The sequence below is a fragment of the Orcinus orca genome, chromosome 4 (assembly GCF_937001465.1).
Source record: "Orcinus orca chromosome 4, mOrcOrc1.1, whole genome shotgun sequence".
NCBI classification, from domain to species: Eukaryota; Metazoa; Chordata; class Mammalia; order Artiodactyla; family Delphinidae; genus Orcinus; species Orcinus orca.
The window spans coordinates 40,211,440-40,238,817 of record NC_064562.1 but is presented as its reverse complement, the minus strand read 5'-3'; the positions used below and the strand labels follow the sequence as shown (position 1 = coordinate 40,238,817).

The following is a 27,378-nucleotide window of genomic DNA, read 5'->3' as shown; positions in this document are numbered from 1 at the left end:
TCCTCCCCCCTCACTGCCCTGGACTTCCTACTCCAAGGAATTGTTTTGGGGAAGCAGAAAAGTAGCGTTTGGGATGTTACGACACCTCTGCCAGTGTTTTGGTAAGCCCCCTCAGCTTGCATGCTGAGGCCACTTGGTTTGGTCTGTTTGGCGAACCTCTGGTTCCCGTTTGGGGATTTTTCCATTAGGAAGATCCAAGGCCACCGGGTTAGTGGGAGTTGGAAGCCAGTTTGAGCCTTGGGCTGTTTGTTTCTTTTTGTGTGTGTGTGGCTTCTGTTTGGCGGCGAGGATTCTGGTTTTGCTTTCCATTTTGTGTGCGAGGCTGTTTAATTTGACTCAACATGGGAAGCGCTTCTTTTTGTATTCCATCTGATAGCCCCCCGGGAAAATGTTGGCAGATTGGTCGACCTATAACTATGAATCTATGACTAAAAAGAATAAGGTTCTATTGTAATTCTGTTTGGCCAAAGTATATTCTTAAAAGTGAGGAGAGGTGGCCTTTGCATGGTGGCCTAAATTATTATACTATTCTTCAGGTAGAATTGTTTTGTCACAGGAATGGAAAGGCTGGGAATTCTCTCCACTCCATCTGGGCTAGCCACTCTGGGCTCCCTGAGAGCCACCTCCGGGTTTGTTCTCTTTCAAGAACTGACCCAATCTATTTGCAAGCCTTTCTCTGGGAATGGAAGTGGAATTTTTAAACTATACCTCCTCTGATATTCTGTCTGTGTGGCCGTAGTTTATCTGTTGTTTGTGTTTTTGTGGATATTGTTTTGGGGTAAGCCACTCAGGCTTGCACAGGATGGGAAAATTCTACCCAATCATTGCAAGCCATTTTGAGTTCTCAGTCTGGGAGTGGAAATGGAATCTTTGGGCTACACCTTGTCTGATCTTTTGTTTGTGGGACCGTGTTTGTTGTTTGTATGTATGTGTGTCAGTACTTATATTGACTGGTCGAGATGTCTTTGCTAAATAACAGGGCTCACATGAGACAATACCAGGGAATCCTTCCCTGTAGTGTCAGGCTTTGCCTGTGGCAGAATGCTGGTTGGGATTTTCCCTTTGGGACAAGCCTTGTTATGGGTAACCAGAGTTCTGTTCCATCTTGTAACCGCCCCCCGCCCCCCAGGGTATTGTTACAAAACTTCGAGAGACCACTGTGCCCAGACCCTCAGGAATACTTATCTTATCTAGACTATCTATCTGTAGAAAAAAAAAAAAAAAGATGGGGGGCAGAGGGGGGAAGCCTTTTTAAAATCAAGCGGAAAAACTGAGATTCTGGTTGTCTTTATGTAAAAGTTAACTTGTAAATGAGCTCTATTTAATTCACTTAAAATTGAGCACTTACAAATTAAATCTAAATGTGTAGAAAATGGCCAAGATAAATTTTGGGACCACATGATCTGGGGATTATTCAGTACTAACTGATATTTGCTATTGAAGGTGGCTTAAGCTTGTTGGTTTGATTAATATAGACATTTCTTTAGAGTTATCAATGTTAAGTAATGCAAGTGAGATAAGAGCTTTTGGGTAAAACTCTTTAGGAATAATTGTTTTAGGAATGTGTACTTAAGAATAATCTTTTCAGCTGCTTGGTAGCTTAATAATTTAGAGTTAAGTTAAATGATGGAAGTTTATTGAATAGGTAGATCATTTCCAAATAAAATATTAAGATACTGAAACATTAATTAGTGAATGTTGGCTTCCCTTGGCAGAGAGGAGACTAAAGGTATTTAGGAATCTAAAGGTATTTGGTGCCACCCTGGGATATTCTCCATAAGAAAGCACATGTTTTGAGAATTGTGCACGGTCAGGATTTTCTAAGATTGGATTATTAAATCTAGTTAGGTAGATGGATTTTGTTGGGAGTGGGCTAGAGCAAGACCAGATTCAGATTCGGTTTCTCCCTTCAAAGTTTTCTTAGAATACTGCTTTTGACGACAACTCGTGAGTTTCTTTGCCTTTAAGTGATCTATATTTGCTTTTGAAGTCTCTTCACTTTGGTTAAATGAAATAAGTATTGTGTGACAGATTCTAAAAGTTCTTTCAACCTCCAACTAACGTTAAGATGCTTTAGAAGGCCGAGGCATCTCAGAGAGAAATATTTAATTAGTATGTTAAATTACATGGCATTCCTAAAAATCTAGTATGTCCTTGTGAAATGTTATCAGTCGTAATTCTAGTTATTTAAAAATGTTGCACGTTACAGCAATAACTAAGTTTCTTTTTGTCAATCCCATTGTGATCAAATGTTTAACCATGACTTTTTAAGTCTATGATTTGTAGACAGTTATTATTTTGTATTTAGATAAATCTCAGGTTGTACTGGGAAACTGGGTAAGAAATTAAAAAAAAAAATCCTAAGGGAAAGCTTGATGGTTTCATAAAAAGTTAACAAGAGGATTGGTTACTAAATGAACTGGTGAATATGGTTATAATTTTTATGGGTTTTGTCTGAAATGTTACTGGCTTTGATCTGTGTTTTCCAGATATAGGAAAAAAACTTCCCCTCAAGTTGGTTATGATTTGCAACAATTTGGTAAATTACACCTCTGTGAGTAAAATTGAGATATTTTTCTTTTCCCTCTGCCTGTTCCCTTCAAAAATTGGAGACTCTTGGGTTCTGAGCAGCCTTATCAGGCGAATGAGAAAAACTGTCTCCTGGCATGTGCAGAAATCTTGATATTTTGGGGACCTCTAAAAGAGAGAAATCAACCTAGGCAAAATCTGATGGCAGGCCTTTGATATGGCTTTCTTGGCCTTGAGAGGCCTTTTGGAAATTTAGTCTGAGACTTCTTCTGAGGAATTACACCAGAGTCAATGTGGAAGAACCTATGTGGTCAATGGACCAATCTTATTTTAGAAACAAATTAGTCTTGGCTATACTTGATGAACATGGGGGCAATTTTAGAAAAAAATTATGTTTCACTGAATATTAAATTCTAGTTTTGTTAATTAATGTCTGTGCTTACCAAGACTTACTTCCCAGATAGTTCCTTGTGGTTATGTTATATTGTTCCAAAATTTAATTAAATTGTCAGAAGAACACTCTAAGTTTGTTTCTGAAGCCTAACTTTGTAATCAGTCTTTGGATAAAGATCAGATGCTCCATGATCTAGGAGATTAACACCAGGAGATTAACACCAGGTTATGTTCATTCAAATTTAAAGGGTCACTTATGTTGGGGACAATTAAACCCATACTAGGGATAACCAGACTAGTAACACTAGGAAACTGGGCTGGGTGCCTTATGGATAATGCCAATATATAATTTCCCTTAAAGATGAGGATTGGTACAGAACAGACTAAGTCAGAAGACCTGGGATATACTGGGCTGCACCTAATGGAAGTTCTTAACTTATATTCTGAATTATGACCTTACTAATCTGCTAGCTATATTGTTTTTTATATTGCCTGTTTTGCAAAATTGTTGTTTCTTGCATTACCAAATGTGTGACTGAGCCTCTGATAAAATGATGATGTATAGTTCCATATGAGATCAATGATTGTAATAGTGTAACTAGATATGGGAAGAAGCAACAAGAGGGAATAGTTTCCTGGACCATAAGAGACTAGTAAGACAGGTGGCCCAGAGACTTTTGGTTACTAGTAAGGCCTAGTCCAGTAAGTAAGAGCACATTGAGTGGCCTATCAGCAAAATCTTTGCCAGACCTGGCAATGAGCATTCCTAGCACTGTGGGACAAAATGGTCATGAAATGCCCCCCAAACCATGGTCAAGTTTATGATCCTGAAGGGGCTCTGCCAACTGCAAATTGCCATCTGCCTCTGCAAGGATTAGGCCAATGGCCACTGTGGCCACTGACCTTCAACACCCCCTGAAAGGAATTCAGGGTGGAGATCAGGAATGAGTCACTCTGCTCTGAGAAAAACTGGCAGAACAGGGCTTTAGATAGTTAGATATTTTCAGAAGATTTTATGAGCCCAAATTCTTGCATCTTCTCATATCTAGAAAAGCACTGAAATCATTAACGGTGACATCTGCTTTGGCCATTAAGAAGAGAAATGCAATTGGAAGTCAAAATGGAGGAGCTGTTGGTTCAGACATATGGATGTGATTTCAGACATGTTCCTGTATTGCTGAGAGCTTGAATTTTCTGAGCTGTGTCAGACCTAGGGGATGGCACCAGCCAATCTCAAAACAGTGTCCACTGGTAACTGCAACCTTATGGTTTCAAGGTATCCCCTTGTAACTATTAAACTTTTTAGACAATAAAATTGCTTTAGATCAGATATTAACAACAAAAGAGGAGACATATTTAATGGCCAATGGCTCCTGTTATATATATCTGAATACCATATCAGAAGTTAAAACCTAGTTAGATAAAATTAGACAACTGGCTACCTGGCTACAAGTCTCCCTTAAAGAGCCAGGTCCAGACTGGGTTTCAGGCTTAAATTCCCAGGGGATTGAGACCTTAATCATACTAAACTCAGATCCAGGACTTGGAACTCAGTAATATTTCCAACTCGGTGTCCCAAATTGAGGCAGGACTATGCCCCATTTCAGCTGGAAGTAGTCAGAGCGGTTGTCACCCTATTCCCTAAAAGATTCAGGGAAAGTTAAAAAAGGGAGATTAAAACCAAGTCCCCTGAAACCAAGTTCCTCTGCTGAGTTTATGATTAATGTCTCTATCCAAAACAGTTATTCCCTTCCTTGTCCAACATCTGTTCTCGAGATTGAGGAATATCAAAGAAAAGGGGGGATTGATACTGAGCAGGGCCCTGTGGGGCTCTTGGGCACAAAGACTTTCTGTGTCCCCCCATTTCTCTGATTGCAGAAAATAGCCTTCATTCAGCCTCCATGACCTTCTCTGAGTTCCAATGGGCAGATTCAAGCAGTTGTTAATTAGGGAATGGAGGGGATGTGAGACAAGGGAGAAACAGTCAAGAGAAACAATAGTGCAGCCTTGGGGCAGGGTCCTGGTTCCCCATCAATGGATACACACAACAGTATCTTGAGCTGTTTTGCAGATACTGAAACCCCCTCCAGGTGGGAAGAGTTAACAATTAATGACGGTATGCTTCCCACAAGCACGTAGACCCCAGACCAGTTGGAACCTTAAGGTTGATGATGCTGACTTCTACTTACCACATCAACCAACCAATCAGAAGAATGTCCACAAGCTGATCACACCCCATTACTGTAAAACTTCTCACTACCCTCTCCAAGTTGGGACACATGGGTTTTGAGGGCATTAGCCCACTGTGGCCCCCTTTGCCTGGCAAAGCAATAAAGCTATTCTTTTCTACTTCACCCAGAACTGTCTGAGATTTAACTCAGGGTCGGGGTACAGAGGCTGGATTCGGCTTCTCTATCTATCTATCTATCTAAAATGCTATGCCAGTGTAAGACATTTCTCTTGTTGTTGATGCTTTGATTGTAATCAAATAAAAAAAGAGACTATGTACAGTTGATCAGAATCTATGTGGCATTAACACCATATTCTTTGTTAAGTAGAAAAACAATGAATGTTTGATTCTGTGGAAAATTTCTGATTTAGATAATATAAGAGTTTCTTTTTGTGTCTTTTGTTTAAATTAATCCTTTATATTGATAGACTTTAGCAAAGATAATCAAACTTTCCTAACTAGGATGTACAACAGTGCTTGGATATTCAAGGTAAGTTAATAGTTATTTTTTTGTTTTAAGTTATGTAAATGAGAGTTGGCACACTGAGCAATAAATAAATGCATTGGCAAGCATGTGCTTTTTCTTCCTTTTATTTTGCAAAGTGATTTTCTTTTTTCTTTAATTTCAGGAAACAGATATTGATGACAGATACGGAGATTTGGATTCCAGAACAGATTCTGATATTCCAGAAATTCCACCATCCTCAGATAGAACCCCTGAGATCCTCAAGAAAGCTCTATCTGGTTTGTCTTCAAGGTATGGTTGGTTGAAGATGAATCTAATGGGTACACAAAATAAACTGTGAGGTTATCCTGGACCATGTCCAATGTAATAAATTTCACTTTTGGTGAGTTTTAGAGCTATGAGAGGAGGCTTTACACTTTTTCACCATATATGAGCACAGTATTAGAGGCTTGATGTACATCCTTTCGTTCATCCTTAAAATCTTGTTAAGTGTGAGAAAACCAAGTCTGAGAGGTTAACTGGTGAAGGTTACAGAGCTAGCAAGTTGTGGACCTGGCATTTCTGCCCTTGTCTGACAGGTTTCTGAAGCCAGTGACCCATTTACCAAATCAGGTTGCCTTTTCTGGTATTGGAACATCTAAAAAAGAAAATTCTATATTCTCTGTTCCCTGTTTTTCAAATGCCAGATGGAAATAGGTATTTTTTTTCCTTTTAACAGAGTTTAAAATCATTGTCCAAAACTCTACAACCCTTTACCACTTTATATTTGTGCTATACTTTTAAATGTTTAATAACCACCCAATTTCAGCTAATTTTATATTGCCCTTCATTGTATTCTTTGTAATATGAATTATAAAATTTATAAAAGCAAAATAAATACAATATCCAGATTAACATATGAAACCTGAAATATTGGTACAGAACACTCTTTTTTCAAGTTTTTAATACTGTTACACACAGTAAGAGGTCCATTTTACACCATGCCCCAAGAGACACACAAATGTATATTTTAACTGCTGTAAAAATGTTATAAAGCAATTCTTGCCATTGCTATGTGTGATGCTCTCTGATTTCTTTTATTTTTGATAGCTGTTCTATGTTATTGAACAAAAATACGCTGGATTACTAAATTGATTTTACTACCCATGGGTCATAAATTGGAGTTTGAAAAATACTGATTTAGTCATATCTAGTGAATATAATGTGAGCTTTTCTGATTTTTAATTTCCTAGAGGATGATCATAGTAGAATAAATTGGTTCAAAACAAAGTTTTCATATTTTTTAGCCAATAGATATATAGTTTTTTGCTGTCCATTATTAAAAGCATGGTTATCATTTTAGTAGTTCTTGTTCCCAGTTGTTTTCATGACCTAGTTCACAGATGTACCTTTTTTTAAAAATCTCACCTGGTCTTTCTCAGATCTGGATTTTTTTTCATATTGATGTTATATAAGAATAATGCTGGATTCCTTTGTGTCACTCATAACAAGATTTTCCTTAATAATTTTTTTTTCCTGGCATAAAGCAACAATGGCAAGTAGTAGTAGCTGGTATTTATTGAGCATGTATATTTGCTAGGTGCTGCTCCAAGCACTTTATATGTGTTGACTAATTTATTCTCACAACAACCCTGTAACTGTATAAATGGAGAAACTGAAGCACAGAAATGTTTTGTATCAAGGGTCGTGTAGCTAGCAAGTGATAGAGCCACATTCTGAACCTAGGCATTGTGCTCTATTTATGAAAGAATTGGTTTTAACAGCAGATAATATATGACTAGTTTCAATCTTTTCGAGAAACTTCTCTGTAAAGATTAAATGTTTTAAAATCTACATTTTACACATTTTAGCCTCTTTTTAATACCCCAAATAGTCTGCCTTACAAAGATTTAGAAATTGTAGATGCATAGGATTAAAAATACTAATTATATAAGGAATGTACATGGTTTGTCGAAGAAAACCCTATAATCCTCCTACCAAGACATTAATATTTAAAATACTGTGATGTTTATCTTTGAAACTTTTTTGTTTTTTACATTGTGTGCATGTGTGTGCCTGTGTGTGTAATGTAAAAATAGCACTGTACTGTTTTCTGCCTTGTTATTTTCATTTTCATTCCATGGTATTAGGAACAACATCCTGAAATATGTGTAAATATTTTAATGACTGTATGATATATTTCTTTGTAGAGCTATAGTTCAACTTACTTAACTTAAACAGCAACTGCTAGACATTTAGCCAATTTCTAAATTTTCACAAAACCAACTCTGCTTTAAATATATTTCTTTATAGCTAACTTTTATTTAGAATCAATAATTATTTTCTTAGTATAAAACTTTAAAAGTGAAATTCCTTGGTCAAAATTTATGTTCATTTTTTAAGGCTCTAATATATAATGCCAGAAAGAGCATAAGCCATTGAAATTGGAAAGAGCGTGAAAGGTCTTCAGTCACTTGGCAGTTGTCCCAGTCTGTTTCTTGACCCGTGTATGGGTCTGTGGAAATGAATATTCATTAGCTAGTGAAGTCTGGCTGTCTCCTTTAGTAAAGAGCTTCTTCAGCAATGAGTCTAACTTAGTAGTTCTCTCTGGAAGGGGCAATGCCTTGGATTTTGTACCTTCCCCCAACCAGTGAACATTTGGCAGTGTCTGGAGACATTTTAGGTTGTCACAATAAGAGATGGTGCTGCTGGGGCTTCCCTGGTAGCGCAGTGGTTGAGAGTCCGCCTGCCGATGCAGGGGACACGGGTTCGTGCCCCAGTCCGGGAAGATCCCACATGCCGTGGAGCGGCTGGGCCCATGAGCCATGGCCGCTGAGCCTGTGCGTCCGGAGCCTGTGCTCCACAACGGGAGAGGCCACAGCAGTGAGAGGCCCGCATACTGCAAAAAAAAAAAAAAGAGATGGTGCTGCTGGCACTTAGTAGGTAGAGGCCAGGGAAGATCCTACAGTACACAGAACAACTCTTCACAACAAAGAATGATCTGGCTCAAATGTTACTAGTGAAGGTTGAGAAACCGTGGAAATACCCAGGCATAGTCTTGCTGGTGCTCTTGTACTCTATAATGCCATCTTCTTTGTCCCTGGGAACCTGCACACATCCCGTTAACTTCCTTCTAAGGCTGGTAGATAGACTTTCTCAAAACCCCTGCTCTTTGCTAGATGGCCCACCAAGTTCTTGTTTGTTCTTGAAGAGTGCTTCTGTGCCCTAACTCTTGGCTCAGGTGAACTGCCTTGCCAACCTAGGTCTTTCTCATTATGCTTGTACCACTAGGAAAATTTTTTTAAAAATTTTATTACTTTTGGGACTTCCCCAGCGGTCCAGTGGTTAAAACTCCGCATTTCCACTGCAAGGGGCATGGGTTCGATCCCTGGTCGAGGAACTAGGATCCCACATGCTGTGTGGCATGGCCAAAAAAAAAAAGCCAATAAATTTTTATTACTTTTTTTGTTTTTGCGGTACGCAGGCCTCTCACTGTTGTGGCCTCTCCTGTCGCGGAGCACAGGCTCCGGACGCGCAGGCTCAGCGGCCAGGGCTCACGGGCCCAGCCGCTCCGCGGCATGTGGGATCTTCCAGGACCAGGGCACAAACCCGTGTCCCCTGCATCGGCAGGCGGACTATCAACCACTGCGCCACCAGGGAAGCCCAAATTTTTATTACTTTTGAAATAAAAACCCCTTAAGAGTTGTAGTAACAGTAAGACATTGTGCATCACATAACTGATTTGAGCAATAAATGTGTAACCACTTTAGATAATCACTTTAAAGGATGCTGCTTAATTATATACTTTTTAGAAATTTCATTTCTAGCTCATATAGGTCCTGGAAACATGAGACTTGAATGGATTTCTCTACTGATTCTGAGTTCCTTTACCTAAAACAATCTGTGAGGTGATGACTTGGACTCAAAATTAAGGCTTACTCTAATGTGATCATGGTGGCATGGTAAAGGAAATCAAGAATTTTGAATTCGGAACCAGACTTTCCTCTGGATTTTAGTTACAATGGTACATATTCTTTTACATATCAGTGCTCTGTTTTGAACTCAGTGCTTCTCCCCTGAGAGATAACTTTGGGTTACTGTATCAATGGATATATATATTAAGTTTAAGTGTGTGCTTTTATGTGCTTAACTTTGTGTTAGGTATTCTTGGGAGATTTGGGGAGTCATTTAAATTAAAATAAGGCAATTAAGTCTTGTTGGGGAGGGGAATTTTTCTGCCTGGAGTAACATCTGTATAATAAAAGAGAGTAGGTCTTTGTTTAAATCTCTGGTTCTCAGAAGCTACCGTTCTCTGCTGGTCAGAGCCACCCCTTTAACATTAGAGGTACACTTGGCCCTTTCAACTCCCACCAGAGTCTGATTTCTGACACTTGGGTAGTGTCCTCTTCTCTAGAAGAGGTTCTCAGTAATTCTGAGTCTGAGAATCAGTTATGAAGGAGGGCTAAGTACATTTCTGAGGTTCGTGCAAGGAAGACAGGATTATTATCAGGAGACTGGCTTATGGTCTTTTATTTACCTCTGACTAGCTGTGCGACCTAGCCCAGTTTCCTAATCCATTCATTCATCCTCAAAGAGTTCGTTCTATTAAGTCAAATAGAACCTTTCAGCTGTAGCATTTTTGATTCTGCATTCATTTCAGTTCAGCCCCAAAGCTTACAGTCTCATGAAAAATGTATGAGTCTACATACTTATAACAGTAGAGGGAAATAAAGTTGGGTAAGTACAATTTGACCACCATGTGAAAAACCTTGGAAACTATATAAAAGAGTTTGGACTTACTGTTGGCATTTTAGGTCTTGTGTGGACATGATCAAAGGGATATTTGAGGAAGAGTAGTTAGGGGTATCTAGGCTATATAGGAGAGTGATTGAAAGCAGGGAGTGTAATCAGTATTCGATAAATGGATGAAATCAGCTAATATTTCTGTTACAGAGAGGAGAACGAGGGCTTGTGCTTAGAATACAGTGCATATATGCTACTATACGTTGGGTCAAAATCTCTTGTGATATAATTTAAATGTTAGCATTTGAATTAGTAGAAATCAGAAAATTATTTAAAAACTTTACTGTGAGTATAATGTAAAATGAGTGTAGAATGAATAAACTCAGAGGGCAGCAGTTTTAGATTCAGAAAGCATCATGCTTCTATAGGTGTTGTTAGAACGATCTGAGGTGTTTCATACAGTGGCTGCTGACATTTCTTATGACGTAGCCACATAAAGAGTGAAAATATTTGTAAGGTACACTGGGGGTGAAGTGTGAGGCTCCTGCAGTGATGGAGGGCAGGCAGATGGGCTCCCCAGGCTCTTACTGACAGCAGAGGGTCGAGGAGGTCAATTCTCAGTCTACCGGGGACCAGCCAGGTGTGCCTCAGGGAAGCTGTGCTCTAAGCACCAGCAGAGGCCCAAGGAGAAGAGAATACTTTTCTACGAAAGGCTCTGTCCTCGCAGGAAAGCAGGCAGCACACGCTGAGCAACAGAAAGAACTGACCTTCAGTCTGGCCTTGCCCTCAATGACGGACCTCCCCACACCTTCCTCATTTCCTTGAAATCATGGTGCTTTCCAGTTTCAGTTCCGCATTTTCCTTTCTTTACTTTTTCTCACTGCAAGGCCGTGCTCTCTGTTCTACACCACCTTAAAATCCGTACTCTTTTTATCCACCACACAGAAGGACAGACACCCTTTGGGAGGGCTGTGCACCTGGCCCCTCCTTCCCACCTGAGTGGCCCCGGGCGGACACGTGCGCACACCTGCGTTGGCCACCTCACCTCCCAGCCTCGCGATTCATCCTGTTCACATGGAGCAAAAACTAGTTCTTTTCTTCGGCTAACAGGATTTTTACATTTCCTTTAGCTCTCAGTGAGTGAGCGAATGCTATTGGTTTGTTTGGTTGGTTTGCGTTGTTGTTATTGTATAAGGTAAAGTATAGGGGATTCCTAAAATATAATTAAGGGAAACCTGTAAGTCTGGCAACTCATTACTGTAACAACACACAGAAATTTAAGAACACGTTAATGCTAACTCTACAAATATTTCCTTTTTAGGTGGAAAAACTGGTGGATTCGTGGAATCCTTACTCTAACTATGATTTCATTGTTTTTCCTGATCATCTATATGGGATCCTTTATGCTGATGCTTCTTGTAAGTGTTTGCCCAAGTGTCTCTTGCTTTGTTTTTCAGCACTGATATTGAAGTAAATTTGAGCATGTCATGAAAAAGAAGGTGGTTCAAGACTTGACAGCAACAAATTTAGTTCCTTTAAGCATCTTCTGGTTCATGAAATGACCTGGACTAATCTTTTCCATTTGCAAATTGGCCATTCAGTGTGTATCAAGTATACGTGATATTCAGTAGATACACAACTTTGTGTCAGACATTGCACCAAGCATTAGGTAGAACAGAAATACACGACTTCAACGTATATGACTGTTAGCTAGATCCCTGACTTCAGGGGACTCATTCTAATGGCAGAGACATGTAAGTAACCATATGAATAAATGGTGTAGTAAATGAGTGGAATAAACCCCATGATAGATCTTGTTGGAAGAGCACAGCAAAAAAATGACCTCATCCAGTGTGAGAGAGAGATGAGGGAAGACTTCCAGAGGAGGTGATGTGAAAGCTGAGTCATAAAGAAGCACTGGATGGGGGAGGGCATTCCAAGTTGGGGATATCAGGGGCAGGGGTGTAGTAAGGAGAGATTGTGGTCCGTTGGGGGGTTTGTGAGTTATACATGTGGAGAGTGTCTAGGGATGAGACTAGAGAGGCAAGCAAAAGCCATTCTGGGAGTTGGATTTTGTTGTATATGGGAAGCCCAACAAGTTATGAAGTCAGACACATTTTTTCAGCTTTTTAATTCATTCATTTAACACATGCTTCAGGATGCCTGCTACATGCCAGGCAGTTCTGGGGAATGATGCAGTCATGCTGAGAAAAATGCACCTGTGTCTGCCCTCATGGAGCTTACTGTCTACATATTAAAGAACTGATCAGATATGTAATCATAAACTGCAGTAAGCATTTGAAAACAAGAATTGGATGCTATGAGAGCAAAGGGGGGGAGCCAGGAGACTTTCCAGACTTTATCCAGTGCCCAGCATCTGCACTGCGGTCTTGAAAGTTGAGTAGGATTCACTGGGGTGAAGGGAGACCTTGGAGGAAGGATTTTGCTTTTTGCGGTACGCGGGCCTCTCACTGTTGTGGCCTCTCCCGTTGCGGAGCACTGGCTCCGGATGCGCAGGCTCAGCGGCCATGGCTCATGGGCCCAGCCACTCCGCGGCATGTGGGATCTTCCCGGACCGGGGCATGAACCCATGTCCCCTGCATTGGCAGGCGGACTCTCAACCACTGCGCCACCAGGGAAGCCCCTGGAGGAAGGATTTTCACAGCAAACGATTCCCTGTGTATAAAAGCCTTTATATCTAAAGAAGTATGAAACACTTGAAGCCCAAAGTGATAGAAGTAAGAAGGAGAAATACATTCATGACAAACATCACGCATTTCCTGGGTGCTGAACATGGTTTAGCAGTGAACAGCGAGGGCCTGCTCTCGGGGATATGTACAGTGTCCCTCCTTTTTATTATTTGTCTTCATCCATCGCAATTGTATTTATGATGTTTATGTTAAGGGAACATGAATGGATATACACACACTTGGTGCTCAATTGATACTACCTTTATGTGTTTTAAGGTATTATTTACATTCACAACCCTGACTAGGTCATTTATATTTTGAGAAGTACATTTTGTACCTAGCTTGCATTTGCCTTATAATATCAGCACTCAAAAATGACGAATTCAAGAGAGTTTTATTAAAAACTTACTTCTAGCAAATGATAGTTACTATTTTAAGATGGAACTCATACTCATATTCCTTAAAATAAAAGGAGTTTTTTTCCCTCCAACCTTCTATTTATAGTGCTTTAATTGTTGCAGTCACAGCTTGGAATCACACTTTCTAAGTGATGGAGTTGCTAAAGCGTATTTTGATTTAAAGGTAGATGTGAACATATAAAAGATATGAGGTTCCCCCACCCCTTCCTGGAACTCCTATAATAACTGTTTTAATTCACATTATTTAACTTATTTTTAAATAGTGCATTAGTTTTTTTCCCATTGTGAGAGTTATAAAAGTATATTGAAATTACTTTGGAAAAGAGATAATTTAAAAAAAAATCACCCCAACCCTATCATCAACCACCACAACTCAATTAATACTGCCATTTGATGTATTTCCTTTCATCTTTTTTTTCTTTTAAAAACCATGATTGTAATTATAGTGTGACTAAAATTTTGTATCCTTTTTAAACTAAATATTGAATGTTTTGTGTTGCTCCACGGTCTTTATAGCCATCAACTTTAATACCTTCATCTACTCAATGAAATGTAGTACATCATAAGTTATTTAGAGCAGCGTGTTATTTTTAGACATTCAGGTTATAGTCTGGTTTTTATTTATTGTGAATAACATTATCCTAAACATATTAGAATATAAAGCTTTTTCATATGCAGGATTATTTTCTTCAAATAGATTCCTAGAGTGAAAATAGGCACTTTTATTTGGATAACACATAGTTCCAGCTCAACATATCTAAATCTGAACTTCTGTTCTATCGCCAGCCATTCTGCATAACTCTATCTACTTTTCCAAGCCTTCCCTGGTGTTGTCCTGCGTTTCCCTCTCTCCCTTAGCTCCCCAGTTTCCTCAAGCACCAAATCCAGTCAGTTCTACCTCCTTGATGTCTCTCATTCCTTATACTCCACCCTCTTCTGGCACTTATCCATACTCATCTGGATGGTGGTATCTTGCCTGCCTTACTGTCTCTTCTCTTGCTGCTTCTCCAGTCAGTTCTTTCTACCTCTGTTATCCCCAGAAATTCACGTCTGATCACGTCCTTTCATGATCGGCACCAACTCCTTTGTGCAGCCTTTCATGCTGTTTCCTGTGGTGCTGTGACCAGACTCATCTCTCTCTACTTCTCACACCAGCTTTGTGTTCCAGCAGCTCTGGACTACTTGTAGTTCCCTTAACATCCTCCTCCTCTCCTATGTACATGACTCTGTACATCCTTCTCCTTCACCCCAACTGGGCCCATCCCCACCCTTACCACAGGTTTTTTGTCTGCCTGTGCTTATATCCATGTGGCTGTTTCCATGTAGCTGGTAAGCTATAAGTGACAACATATACATGGATGTGTGTGATATTAAAAATTCTTTTTTTCTTCTTTCAGTGAAACACCATATATAGTGCTAATGGTTGCTCTTGAACAAATGTATTCATAGAAGTAGCATCAGTTCATTTGATATTCTAAAAGCCCTTGGTTCTATAAATAACATGACTTTGCCATTTTATCTTAACATCTAGCATTGTCCCCATTCTCGGATTATTATTGTTAAAAAAATGACTTGATGTTATACACAAAGGCTATTTGAAGGACAGTATTTAAATTTCCTCTTGTGTTTATAATATAACACATTTATGAGTTTTTCTTAAAAGAACTATTTGTAATAGTTAGGCATAATATTTTCTTACTGTATGGCTGAGGGGACACAACTACTTCTTTTAAGTATGTCATTGGACATGTACTAGGTATAGTGGGAAAAAATAGCTTAAGAATATCCTGGGTAGTAGGATTGGGAAAGCTGGTTTGTGGCGATCTCAAAAAGAAATCCCAAAGTATATTCTTTGGCAGACTTTGGTTAGCTCTTTCTGTAAAGGACCAGATTGTTGTATTTTAGGCTTTAAGGAGCCACATATGTGTCTGTCATATAATCTTTGTTTTTTATTTTTAACTCTTTAAAAATATAAAATCCAGGGTCTTCCCTGGTGGCGCAGTGGTTGAGAGTCCGCCTGCCGATGCAGGGGACACGGGTTCGTGCCCCGGTCCGGGAAGATCCCACATGCCGCAGAGTGGCTGGGCCCATGAGCCATGGCCGTTGAGCCTGTGCGTCCGGAGCCTGTGCTCCGCAACGGAAGAGGTCACAACAGTGAGAGGCCCGCGTACCGCAAAAAAAAAAAAAAAAAAAAAAAAAAAATATATATATATATATATATATATATAAAATCCATTCTTAACTCCAGGGTTGTACAAAAACAAGCCCTTGGGTATATTCTCTAGAGGTTGAAAAAGTCTGCTATATTCACAAAGCTGTTAGTTTACGGTGATGAGTGTTCAGCTTGCCATTTGCTCTTTGAGTCTTGGAATTGTCTTAAGCCAAACACTGGATATGATGCTACAGTCTCAGAAATTACCTTTATCCAGATTGGTGGATTTAGCAGTTTGAAGGACAGCTACATAGACCATCAAAAAGGGATTCTTGAATATAAACCCATTTACTAGGCATGTGTATTGGACACTATTAAGAGAGAACCGCATGGACTCACTTGACTGGCCAGTGGGGCTGCAGATGTAGAAGGCTGCTTATAATTTGTCAAGGAAGCACTGCTTGGGTTGATCAGAGATGTGTGTAGCTGGCTATGGGAGAGTTGGCATGGAGGGAAGAATGAAAAGCTCATGCCCAAACCCCTGGGTGACTGGGTAAAGATATTTTAGCCATTTGTCCTGATAGTATCTTTATCCTTGGCAAGAATACCAGGTTGAATGGTTAAAAATATATACAAGCAAACTTTCACTTATGATCATTTTCCTAGGATAACTCAAGAAACAAATGGACAGAAAGACCATCCATCTTGAGATGGACAACCACAAGAAATGAAGCAGTAATTAGGGATAAAGCCTAGTCAGCTGTGATCCCAATCAGACTACACCCCTCAAACTCTAAACTACAATGCCACCTCCTACCCCGGGAAGGATCTCTCAAACTTTTTGAATAAAACATTGTTTTGCTTGCCTCTTTGGGATATCACTTGAATATTGAATTTTTGCTGCTGATATTTAGACTAACTAAAAGTGGGTAGGCTGAAGATTTTTAAAATACATGTGACAACAAGCTACTTATTAAATAACTAACCATAAATGTAAATATTGAGAAATGTATGTTAATGTTTTCTCTTGGTTTCAGGTTCTAGGCATCCAAGTGAAATGCTTCCATGAAATTATCACTATAGGTTACAGAGTCTATCGTTCTTATGACCTACCTTGGTTTAGAACACTAAGCTGGTAAGTGACTTAAAACTGTTTCAGATATGAAAATCTGATTCTTTTCTGAAGTTTGTAAGGAAGCATCCTGATCAATCAGTATCTACATGGTTGACCTTATAGATTGATTTTAAATAAATATAAAAAAGAATGAAATTGAATTTTGAAAGAAGGAAATTACCTTTAACTCTCCCATTTCAACACAACTATTTTCATATCTCATCTTTCACTCTTTGTAGAGATACCTGATTTAAATTGAATATAAACATTATTCTTGTGCCCTTTTTAAAAACCTCAGCATTATATTCGACACATTTTTATATCCTTTATAATTACAATTTTAACAGAAGGTTTCATTTTGTAAAATGTTATGAATATGTGTAATCTTTTGCCTTATTTCCCCTCAGTTGATATGAGACCACACACAAAATTTGATATTTCTACAAAGACTTGAAGATGAGATATGAAAATAGTTTGGGGTTTTTTTGTTTTGTTTTGTCTTTTTTTTTTTTTTTTTTTTTGAGTGATCAGTGGTTTATTCAGAACGGGAAAGCCCAAGCTGAATGTTTGTCTCCCTCCTCCCCTCCCATCCACCCCTGCAGGCTGGCCCACCTTCTCCAAAGCCCCCATAGGCCCCAGGATGCCGTTGGGGGGTGGGGGGCAGGGCAGTGAGAGGAGGGATGACCTCACCTTTGCTGCTTCTGGTTTGGTCTCCTCCAGGCCCTGGGCCCTGTGACATGCAACAAGGAGGGTAGTCAGAGGGATGAGGAAGACTCTGGGGTCAGTGCGTAAGGCACCCTGCTAAATATTTCAGGGCAGTTACCAGCCTCTGAAATATTGTATATGTACAGATGCATGTAAAATTAGTAAATAAAAATCACCAAATAATTTTAATATTTAAAGCTTTATATATTTTTAAAACTTTCTAGGTTTCTTAGTTATCAGGACCTTGACCATGAAACATGATAATATGATAGTTCATAATTAACCTAACAGGCCATGTCTTTGAATATAGTTGTTTGATTAGTATCAGCCAGAGGGGCCAGTGTCTTATTATAACAAACGTATCACTTTTTGGGTTTACAGTAGTCAAAAACAGTTTCTTGGTTTTGTTAACACTTAATTTTTCCTTCTGGAAAGTTTCTTCATGAGTGGCAGTGTGTACAGGGAGTGTTAGGTAGATTAAGTAGTCGGAGAGTAATTAAAAGCTAAACTGTGCAGGATTGATTTTAAGTGTAGGGGGAAGAAAAAGGTAGGTCAAGATGGGCTCCAGTGATTGTAGAGGCTTCTTGGAGAAGGTGAGAGAGAAACTGTTACTTGAAATAAAGACAGGCTTTGGCTAGAGAAGAGTGTTCTGGGTTGGGGAAGCAGCATCCATCAGGTTTCAGATGTGGGACAGAGGAGGCATGTGCCACAGATGGTGAGATCTTCCTGGCCCTCCTGAGCAGAAGGTGTATATTTATTAGGAAGTAGTGGCCAAAAAGTTGGATTGGTGGCTGGAGTAGGCTTTGACAGCCTTACAGAGGCGACACAGACAGTTTCCATTGTAGGAGAGAGAAAAATGGTAATACAGCTGATAAAAATTAAAATACTTCCCTTTGGGAACAGTGGGGTATAATTCCATTCATGAGAACCAGAGGGAAACCACCCCTTTCGTCTTCTACTGCCCTCCTGGCTGCCTAGGACTCTGCCCTTCTAAGGAGGATTCCGGGAGGAACCCTAAGGCAGTGTTTCTCAGCCTTTTTTTCTGGCTCACACATGCTCCCATCAGCAAAATCTCATGGGTTCAACTTCTCCCCGGGGACAAAGATATACCAGAACTGGGAGAAGGGATAGGCCATTTATCAAGTTTTTAAAGTTTTTCCAGAGATTTTTACCCGCTGCTAGCTCCGTTCCCCACAGCTACCCTTTTTGAGTCACTGCTCAACTAGAGTGCATCTGGAGCATTGAGAAGAGGGGGCAAGACCCCAGTATGTGCAGGGCAGGAGGGTGAGGTTAGAGGTCAAATTACCTCTACCTTCTTTTCCTGTTGATCTTCCCTAGGGCAGGTGGGAATTTGGCTTAGGATCTTTACAAAGCATTAGACCTGTGAGTAGCTGGGAGTGAATTTTCATTATAAACTTAATGCTGTGTGTGTGTGTGTCTGAGAGTGTATGAGAGTGAGTGTATGTCTAGTATTTTCTACAATGTTTCCTAATTATCTGTTTCTGGCATTTAGATATTGAGCTAAATAAAGGCATGAACTATTCAGTAAGTTTTTATTGACTGATAAGTTTGAAATTAAGTTTAAAACAGGAAAAAAAGCATTTTGGTGGAATATATCATGAACTGGTCTTCTCGACTTGGTTCTGAACTTTTTGTCATCATCAAACTGTAGAAAATAGTTTTGTTGAGTTTGAGGGGGAAAAAATTCAAATCTAAAGAAGCTAATTGTTTTAAAATTATAGGTACTTTCTACTGTGTGTAAACTACTTTTTCTATGGAGAGACTGTAGCTGATTATTTTGCTACATTTGTTCAAAGAGAAGAGCAACTTCAGTTCCTCATTCGCTACCACAGATTTATATCATTTGCCCTCTATCTGGCAGGTAAGTTAAGGAAAAGTCTTTATTGATATGTAGCCAATATATGTTACATGCTTATTTTTATTTAAATTTATAACATCCTTTATTTGTTACATTTTAATCCAGCTTCTCTTTGTAAAAAGTCTCATATATAAAGCTATTTCTTTCATCACAGTCTTAAGCAGTAGTCACTCCCTAATGGTGGTTTAAAAAAAAGTACTTGCTTAATAGTCACTCCATATATTTGAAAATTTTCTTCACAAATTATAGTAAAGGCACTTTTAAATATATGGGTTATTTACCAAGTATAATTTACAAAGAAACTTTCACATATGTATTGCTTTATTTGTTCCTAGGAAATAGAGTTTTCATATAGAATTATTCGGGGTACTTAGTTTTCCTGACATGGTTTATTATATGTTCATTTATATATATATATATATAAAATATACATATTTGTTTATAGTAGGCTATGCCACATGTTTTTATGATTTTAGATTAAGAATCAGATAGTTAGGATAACATTAGAATTAATAGATTTGTTTTCCATTAAAGTTTACCAATCATAAAAGAAATTTCTAAGAAATTGATTTAGATATGTACCGTTTAAAAATCAGATTGCCAGTATGAATCCTGGTTCCACCCTTTACTAGCTGAATAAACCTTGGGAAATTTAATTAATTTACCTGTGCCTCAGTTTCTTTGTCAAGCACTTAGAACAGTACCTGGTACTATTTAAGTATTTATCATTATCATTATTTCCACTTTTAAAGGAGGAAATGAAATTTATTTGTGAGTTTTCACTTTAGCTTTTAATAGTTACTGTTTTAGCTCTTAGGAGTTTCTCATAAATAAATTCTTCTCCAGTTAATACAATTCTGGAAACTGAATACAATATGGATGACTTCCATTTCTCATTAAACAAAAAATATACAGAATATGTGGGGAAGAATGTCCAGTCCTTTAAAAGTATGTCATTTATATTCAGTAATTATGATCTTTTTCATGGTGTTCAATTTTAATAAACATCCCTGCAGATCTTGGTCTCTATTTTATTTCTGATTCTAGGAAGCCAGAGAATGAAATACAATCTGAAATGATAATGGTAATTTTCAGAGAATCATTTTTGGGGCAGGGGAACCTACATTTTCCAAAGAAATTGCCTGTTTTACATTCAGGTTTTTCGTTAAGTCCAGTTTTCTCAGTCCATTACTTAATTTTTTAAAATTGATATGTCTAACATACATTCTTGGAAATAGATATTGAATGTAGGTATCTTCATTCTTGGAAATAGATATTGAAAAGTATTTTTGTTCTTTCAAGGGCAAAAGAAGTTATTCATTCTAAGGTAGCTATTTCATTTTAAATTCTAATCAGTTTAGAAGAATCATGATTATTAGAGAGATTAATTATGACTGCTAACAGCTAAAATTTTGGAGAATAATATGCTTGACTCTGATTTTACATTCATTAAACATCATCTGTGACATTTTTTTTCATGGTAGAAAGAAATTTTGCATAGTTTCTCTTATCAAACAAACACGTTTGATTCATTTTGTTAAATGTAAGGTAAATTCTGGGATGGATTCTTTACTATTACAGGAGAGAAGCATACTGTACCTTCTTAGTCTATATTTTTACAGGCAAGACTTCTTATTAGCAAGAAAAGTGTCTGTAATAACAATAACTTTATTTCATATATAATTCTTATAATTACTTAATAGTAAAATTGTGATTAATTAAAATATAAATCATTAACATATGTGCATTAGTTAAAAAATCTGATATGTCAAAAGAATCTGATAATGTTATTGTTAATGTAAACAATAACCCTGCACCCCAACACTTGCAGATTGTTTTCATTTTTCTAAGTAATATGCCTATTTCTTAATTTATTTAGACATTATCTATTGACTTCCTGTAATAACCTCTGTCTCTTCTCCATACTCAGTTTTTTATTGTCATTATTTATATTATTAAATAGGTACCTAAAATATCACTTTCTATAGAGCCAGATAGTATCTTTGATTACATTTCCATTCTTTTACGATTTTTCGCTTTTCCTGCCCTTAATAGCTGCTCTTTACCTTTTCTTTTCCACCTTCATAAATTTCTGTGTAGGAATCCTTAATTTTCCTTTTGAGTCTGTCCCACGTCTGTTGGTCATTTTTTCAGATGTTCACAGAAATCAGAGAGTTCATTAGTTCCCGTTTTTCCTGGTGACCTTTATCCCAGGGACGTCTGGGCTCCTGTTCCTGTTTGGACTGGCTGCTTGTAGGCCTGCTGTCAGCTGTCCCCTCATGATTTGGCTTTTCATGTGTCTTCCAATTTCTAGGATAACACCCTCATTCTGCTGCAGCATAGCCTCTAATAGTTTCCTATGAAATGTGCTTAGAAGGTAAATATTTTATGTTCATACATTTCTAATAATATCTTTGTTCTGCTCTCACAATTGACTGCTTTGGCTAGGGTTCCACTTACTAGTAGTAGACTTGTACTTAGTCCTCTAGTTTAGAAGCCCAAGCCTTAACCTTGCCTTCCAGTGAGCCTTTTCTGTTCAGTTTTCTCTAGAAAATACTTCTACTTGTCCCTGATTTCTCAGATCTGCTGAAAGTCATCCAGTCGGTTTTCCAGCTTCCAAACTTTGTAGCCATTTTTCTTCTTTTTTCCTTGACATTTCTTCAATTCTCTTTGCTCTGTAGGTTTTTGCCTTAATTTCTTTTAACATGATTTAGTGGGCTACCAGGACGGAAGAGAAAGAAATGTAATACATGAACAATCAACCATTTAAAAACAGAAATCCTTGATTAGTATTTTATTTTTCCCTTGGCTTAAAACAACAACTAATTTTTTTCTCCTGGTCCTGTGGATTGACTGGGCTTCACTGGGCAGTTCTAACTTAAGACCTCCCCTACAGTTGCAGTCAGATGGCGGTAGTGCTGGTCATGTGTGTCCTAAGTGGGCTAGACGTCCAAGGTGGCTCACTCTCACGGGCACGGTTAGTTCTGGCTGGTGACCCGTAGTGCTGGCTGGTGACCCGGGCACCCGAGTGTGGGCTCTCCATGGGGCTTGGCTCTCTCAGCACCCTGAGTTCTGAATAGGGAGGGCACCAAAAGCCAAGCATCTCAAGAGTCCTTACCTAGGATGTTTTGTTTTGTTTTGTTTTGTTTTTGCGGTACACGGGCCTCTCACTGTTGTGGCCTCTCCCATTGCGGAGCACAGGCTCCGGACGCGCAGGCTCAGCGGCCATGGCTTATGGGCCCAGCCACTCCACGGTATGTGGGATCTTCCCGGGCCGGGGCACGAATCCGTGTCCCCTGCATCAGCAGGCGGACTCTCAACCACTGCGCCACCAGGGAAGCCCCCTAGGATGGTTTTTTAAAACTAGTTTTTAAAAATGAAAACATAATACGTTCCCACAGTAAAAATTCGGGCTGAAAAGGAGTATTCCATGATATCTCCCTCCCCGCTCAGAGCCTTACTTACTCTTTCCAGGGGCTTCCTACCACTATTCAGACATTATCTGAGTATTCAAGCTTATATGTTTATATCCTCCTTCCCTCATTTTTGTACACAAATGAGAGCAGACCATCCTGTACCTGTTTTTTCCCACTTAATGTAGCTTATTTGTGGTTTTATATTGGCACATCTAAACTTATCTCACTTTTTCCGTATCTGCAGTTACATCTGATGTGCATACAGCAAAATTTGATGGGTAGCATGTCAGAAAATAAGGCAACTACTATTTCCTTGCTTTGCATTTGCTCTAACTTATACTTGAAAATAACTTCTCAATTGAGAGGGTAAAGACAATATAATTTATTTTCTTTCTTGTTTCTTTTTATAACATTGTATACATGATAGCCTCCCAACCAACCCTTTTCAGTCATTGTTTCTTCATTCCCTAAAATTTCTGACTCTACTTTTATAAAACAAAATCAGTATTTCTTCTTTTTTCTAACTGATTTCCACCATGGACATAGCTTACCACTTGCTCTTTTATAGAATCATGGAAGCTTATTGAAAATCATCAGTGTTGTTCCTTCAACAAACATTTGAGTGCCTTCCAAGTGCCAGTACTGTACATGGTGTTGAGGATACCAAGGGAAATAGGCTGGTAGCGTGCCTTCCAGGGTATTGCAACTGCTGAGACACATGTCCCCTAGTTCATTGCTGGAATGTGAACAAGGACCTCTAAGAGCATAAAGAAGGGGAAGGAGGGCCTTGCTTTGCGGGGGTGGGAAGGCCATAGAACACCTTGAAGAAGAGATGACAGGTGTCGTGAGAAGCAAAGAACAATCAGGTGTTTGCCAGGTGGACAGAAGGAAAGGGCATTCCAGGAGGAGGGAACAGCTGTACAGTCTTGAGAACGAGAGAGGGTGGCGTGTTCAGGACCAGTGAGAGGCAGTGCAGGTTGCAGAGGTAAGCAGGAGCCCCGTCTTGAGAAGCTTTGTGTATTCTGGGAAGAGTTTGGGCTTTATCCCAGGAAAACTACTGGAGGATTTTAAGCTAAGAGATGATATAACCAGATCTGTAATTAAATGAAGGATGAGTTGGATAACGTTAATAGAGTGACAAGATAGGAACCTGTTGCTCTAATTCATACTAAATATAATGTAGGCTTGGCCTGAGGTTTATATTTAATAGTAAGAGGGTTATAAATTTTAAAAAATTATGGGACTTCCCTGGCGGTCCAGTGGTTAAGACTCCGAGCTCCCACTGCAGGGCGCGGGTGTTCATTCCCTGGTTGGGGAACTAAGATCCCACATGCTGCGTGGCACAGCCAAAAAATTAAAAAAAAAAAAACCTAAAATACTGTGGGCTGATCTTAGAAACCAACTGCTATTTATGATAGTCTATGAAAAATTGCTTTTGTATCCCAAATTATTGGCTTGAAATGTACTTTTTGTTGAGATAATTATGTATTTCCATGTAGTTTTAAGAAATAATAGAGAGTCCTTTATGCACTTTGCCTAGTTTCCACTAATGGTAATATTTTGAAAAATTACAGTGTAAGATAACACCAGGATATTGACATTATTACAGTCTTACAGAAGTATTTTTAAAGCAAAACTTTTTTTTGTTTTAAAGTATAGTTGATTTACAATGTTGTGTTAGTTTCTGGTGTACATCAAAGTGATTCATATATAAATTCTTTTTCATGTTCTTTTCCATTTTGGTTTGTTATAGGGTATTGAATATAGTTCCCTGTGTTATACAGTTGGCCCTTGTTGTTTATCTATTTTATATATATTTTATAGATTGCATCTGCTAACCCCCAAATCCTAATTTATCCCTTCCCCACCCCTTTTCCTCTTTGGTAACTGTAAGTTTGTTTTTTATGTCTGTGAGTCTGTTTCTGTAAAACACAACTTTGTAGTAAGCTAGGAGCTACTGGGATAAGAGATGAAACTTCCAATATAAATTATTCATAGTATTCTATATCTGTTATCATTTTACACGTGTCCTAAATATGGTCCTATTAAATGACCATAAGCACTCACTTTATGTTTCTCTTGTTTTTTTAATTTCCAGTGCCTAGCACAGGGTCTGGCATTTAGGTTCCCAATACACATTTACTAGATGAATGATCAGAGGCTGAGAACATGCACATCCACACACAGTGCTTTTTAGAGAGATTTTTTTTCAGCATCAGTGTTTTGGTTGCTGGGTCTTGAGGCCTTACTGGTGATTCTTGAAATGATTAGCAACATTCATGAGCTTAGTCTAGCAAATGAAGGTAGACTTTAAAACAGGAGTAAGGAAATAGAAAGTGTGCTCTGTTGAGAGATTTGTACCTTTCTCTCAAATTATGCTGATAAAAATCTCTGGAATTCTTCTCGTTAAACAGCATTCCAAGGGTCCTGCCCAAATTTTAGTTCTGCAGTGGTCAAATGACTTTTATAGGTCTTAGCAGATTTAAAAACCAGAGACAACACAAGCTCTTTCATTGACGTTGAATTTTATTAAAATAAAATGTATGTATATCCAGGTCTGACCCACTCACCAAGGCCCACCACATTAAATGACGTGTTTAATATTATACCAGATGACTCACTGACTAGGACCTGGAAATCATCCTGACACTTAGATAATTTTGTTGTAAAATGAATTTGAGTGATAGCAAAAAGAAAATTATAGGAACAACGTTTTCTCTAGAGTCTGGATATATTTTAAAAAGATCTTGGGGCCTTGGATTTGGGGCTCTTTAGAAACCAGAGCAACTATGTGATTACATGTCTAGTAATGATGGGTGAATAAGCTTAAGATGTTGGACCCTTAATATCATCACCTTAAGATCTCTTTATCCAACCAGTGATAGGCATATTAAAGGCGTATTAAGTTTAGTGGTTTGGTTGTTTTGTTTTGTTTTGTTTTTGCTTGTATTTGTGCATGGCTAACTGTTTTGACTTCTTTTTAAAAACCCTTAAGGGTAAGTTATAACTTGAATATAATACTTTGAATTCAAGAAAAATCAATGGACTTATAAGATTAAATTATAGCTAAAATTAATGCATGATTAAGAATGTTTTTCCAAATATCCTGAATATGTTTTATCTCAAAGGATGGTGATGAAATCTTTGAAAGATGTCACAAACAACTGTTCATAAAGGACTGTATCTTCAAAACCACTTACAGTTTTTAAATTCAGATGATTAGAATCTATACACATATCAGTCTTGTTCTATACCTTAAACTCAACGTGCAGATTAAGAGAAAACTTTTCTCTATCTTAGCCAATATAATGGTTGGTTTGTGTGAATTTCTACAGTGCACGTTCAAACTTTTTTAAAACAACTCAGTTGTATTCTAGTGGCTGAATATGGGCACACATAATGCAGTGTGCTTCTGAATTTGTTGAACATGATGTTTGAAATGTTTTGGAGTTAGATTAGTTAGGGAAGTGTAATGAAAAATACAGCCATGTGAAAGTAAAGGATGAGTCAGTAAGCTCCAGTATTTAATCCTGGGTCCATCTTTGTTTTTTGAGTTAAGGACTGCATGTGTTTACTGAATTGGTTAATCACCAATAAGAAATTTTAAAAATAACTTGATTATTTCTTTATATTTTCCTGTCTCTTCAACTAGATTATGAGCTCCTTGAGTGGAATGACTATCTTATCCATTTTTTTGTATCTTGTGTCTAGTGCTCCATAAATATTTTTTGATTGTCCATTTTTTCGGAAATTTCCTCTATCCCATCTTTTGGACTTTTCAGTGTCTTTTTTTTTCCCTTCACTTCTCCTGACTGCTTTAGAAATCTCATTCTTTTTTGTTCTTTTTGAATATAATTGTCTGTAATCTGTTGGGTAACTGGCTCTCCCTAACCACCTGGGAACTCCTTGATACTGGGCAACAGGATATACACATCTTTGCATGGACAGCACAGTGCTGTTTATATAAATGGTGATCAGTAAGTGTAACTAAACATAATTATATATCAAGAACTGTATGTTAGGAAACTTTTTCAATGAATACTTTTGTTTACAATACTGTAACAAATCCTATGATTTTAATTGGAAATATAACCGTACAAATGTTCTTTGTTAATTGGGGAAAAAGTAAAACTATGGATCTAAATGTATAAAGTTATGCTTTCCATAGATTTATTGAAATATAGCATGTATGTATTTTTACACGGTTAAACATAAAATATACACATAGATGGTTGTGAATGAAAAAGTAAACTTATGTTTCTTTTTTGGATTCTTTTTCTTTGAAAATAATATTTAACCTTAGATATGCTAGGAAAACACTTTACATCCTCCTCTTCCACATTCAGAGAACTGTATTATTTTAATGTATCTAGGAGTCAGATAATTATATCCTTTATTAGAGCACCCTAAACAGCTGCATTGCTACTGGTTGATTTAACAGTGAAATTGGATCAGGTAAAAGTGAGTTGCCAAGACTGTCCTGGATAAAAATCATCATTAGGAAAGTACTGAATAAGTCTGCTGGTAATTTTATTTGAAGAAGTGCTTAAGGGTGAATGGTATTATATAATTTCAAGAAAGAGACCAACCAAACGTGTTGTACTAGTATTTGTGAAGAGGTAATTCATAGTTAATGATGTTGAGAGGTTCCCGAGGCTGTGCA

At 38.1% G+C, this 27,378-nt stretch overlaps 1 protein-coding gene across 5 annotated transcripts in view; it reads left to right on the top strand.

Moving 5' to 3' along the window:
• Positions 1 to 27,378, top strand: part of CDS1 (CDP-diacylglycerol synthase 1) — a 69,198-nt gene that overhangs the window by 18,462 nt on the left and 23,358 nt on the right. For 4 of the 5 annotated variants that reach the window (XM_033416020.2, XM_049709115.1, XM_049709113.1 and 1 more), the window contains exons 2-6: positions 2,490 to 2,554; positions 5,782 to 5,909; positions 11,662 to 11,758; positions 16,639 to 16,736; positions 19,163 to 19,302. In XM_033416020.2, coding sequence (XP_033271911.1) covers positions 2,522 to 2,554; positions 5,782 to 5,909; positions 11,662 to 11,758; positions 16,639 to 16,736; positions 19,163 to 19,302 — 496 coding nt within the window. In that variant the 5' untranslated portion in view covers positions 2,490 to 2,521. The remainder of the gene's footprint in view (positions 1 to 2,489; positions 2,555 to 5,781; positions 5,910 to 11,661; positions 11,759 to 16,638; positions 16,737 to 19,162; positions 19,303 to 27,378) is intronic. The other variant, XM_004285429.3, reaches the window with a different exon arrangement.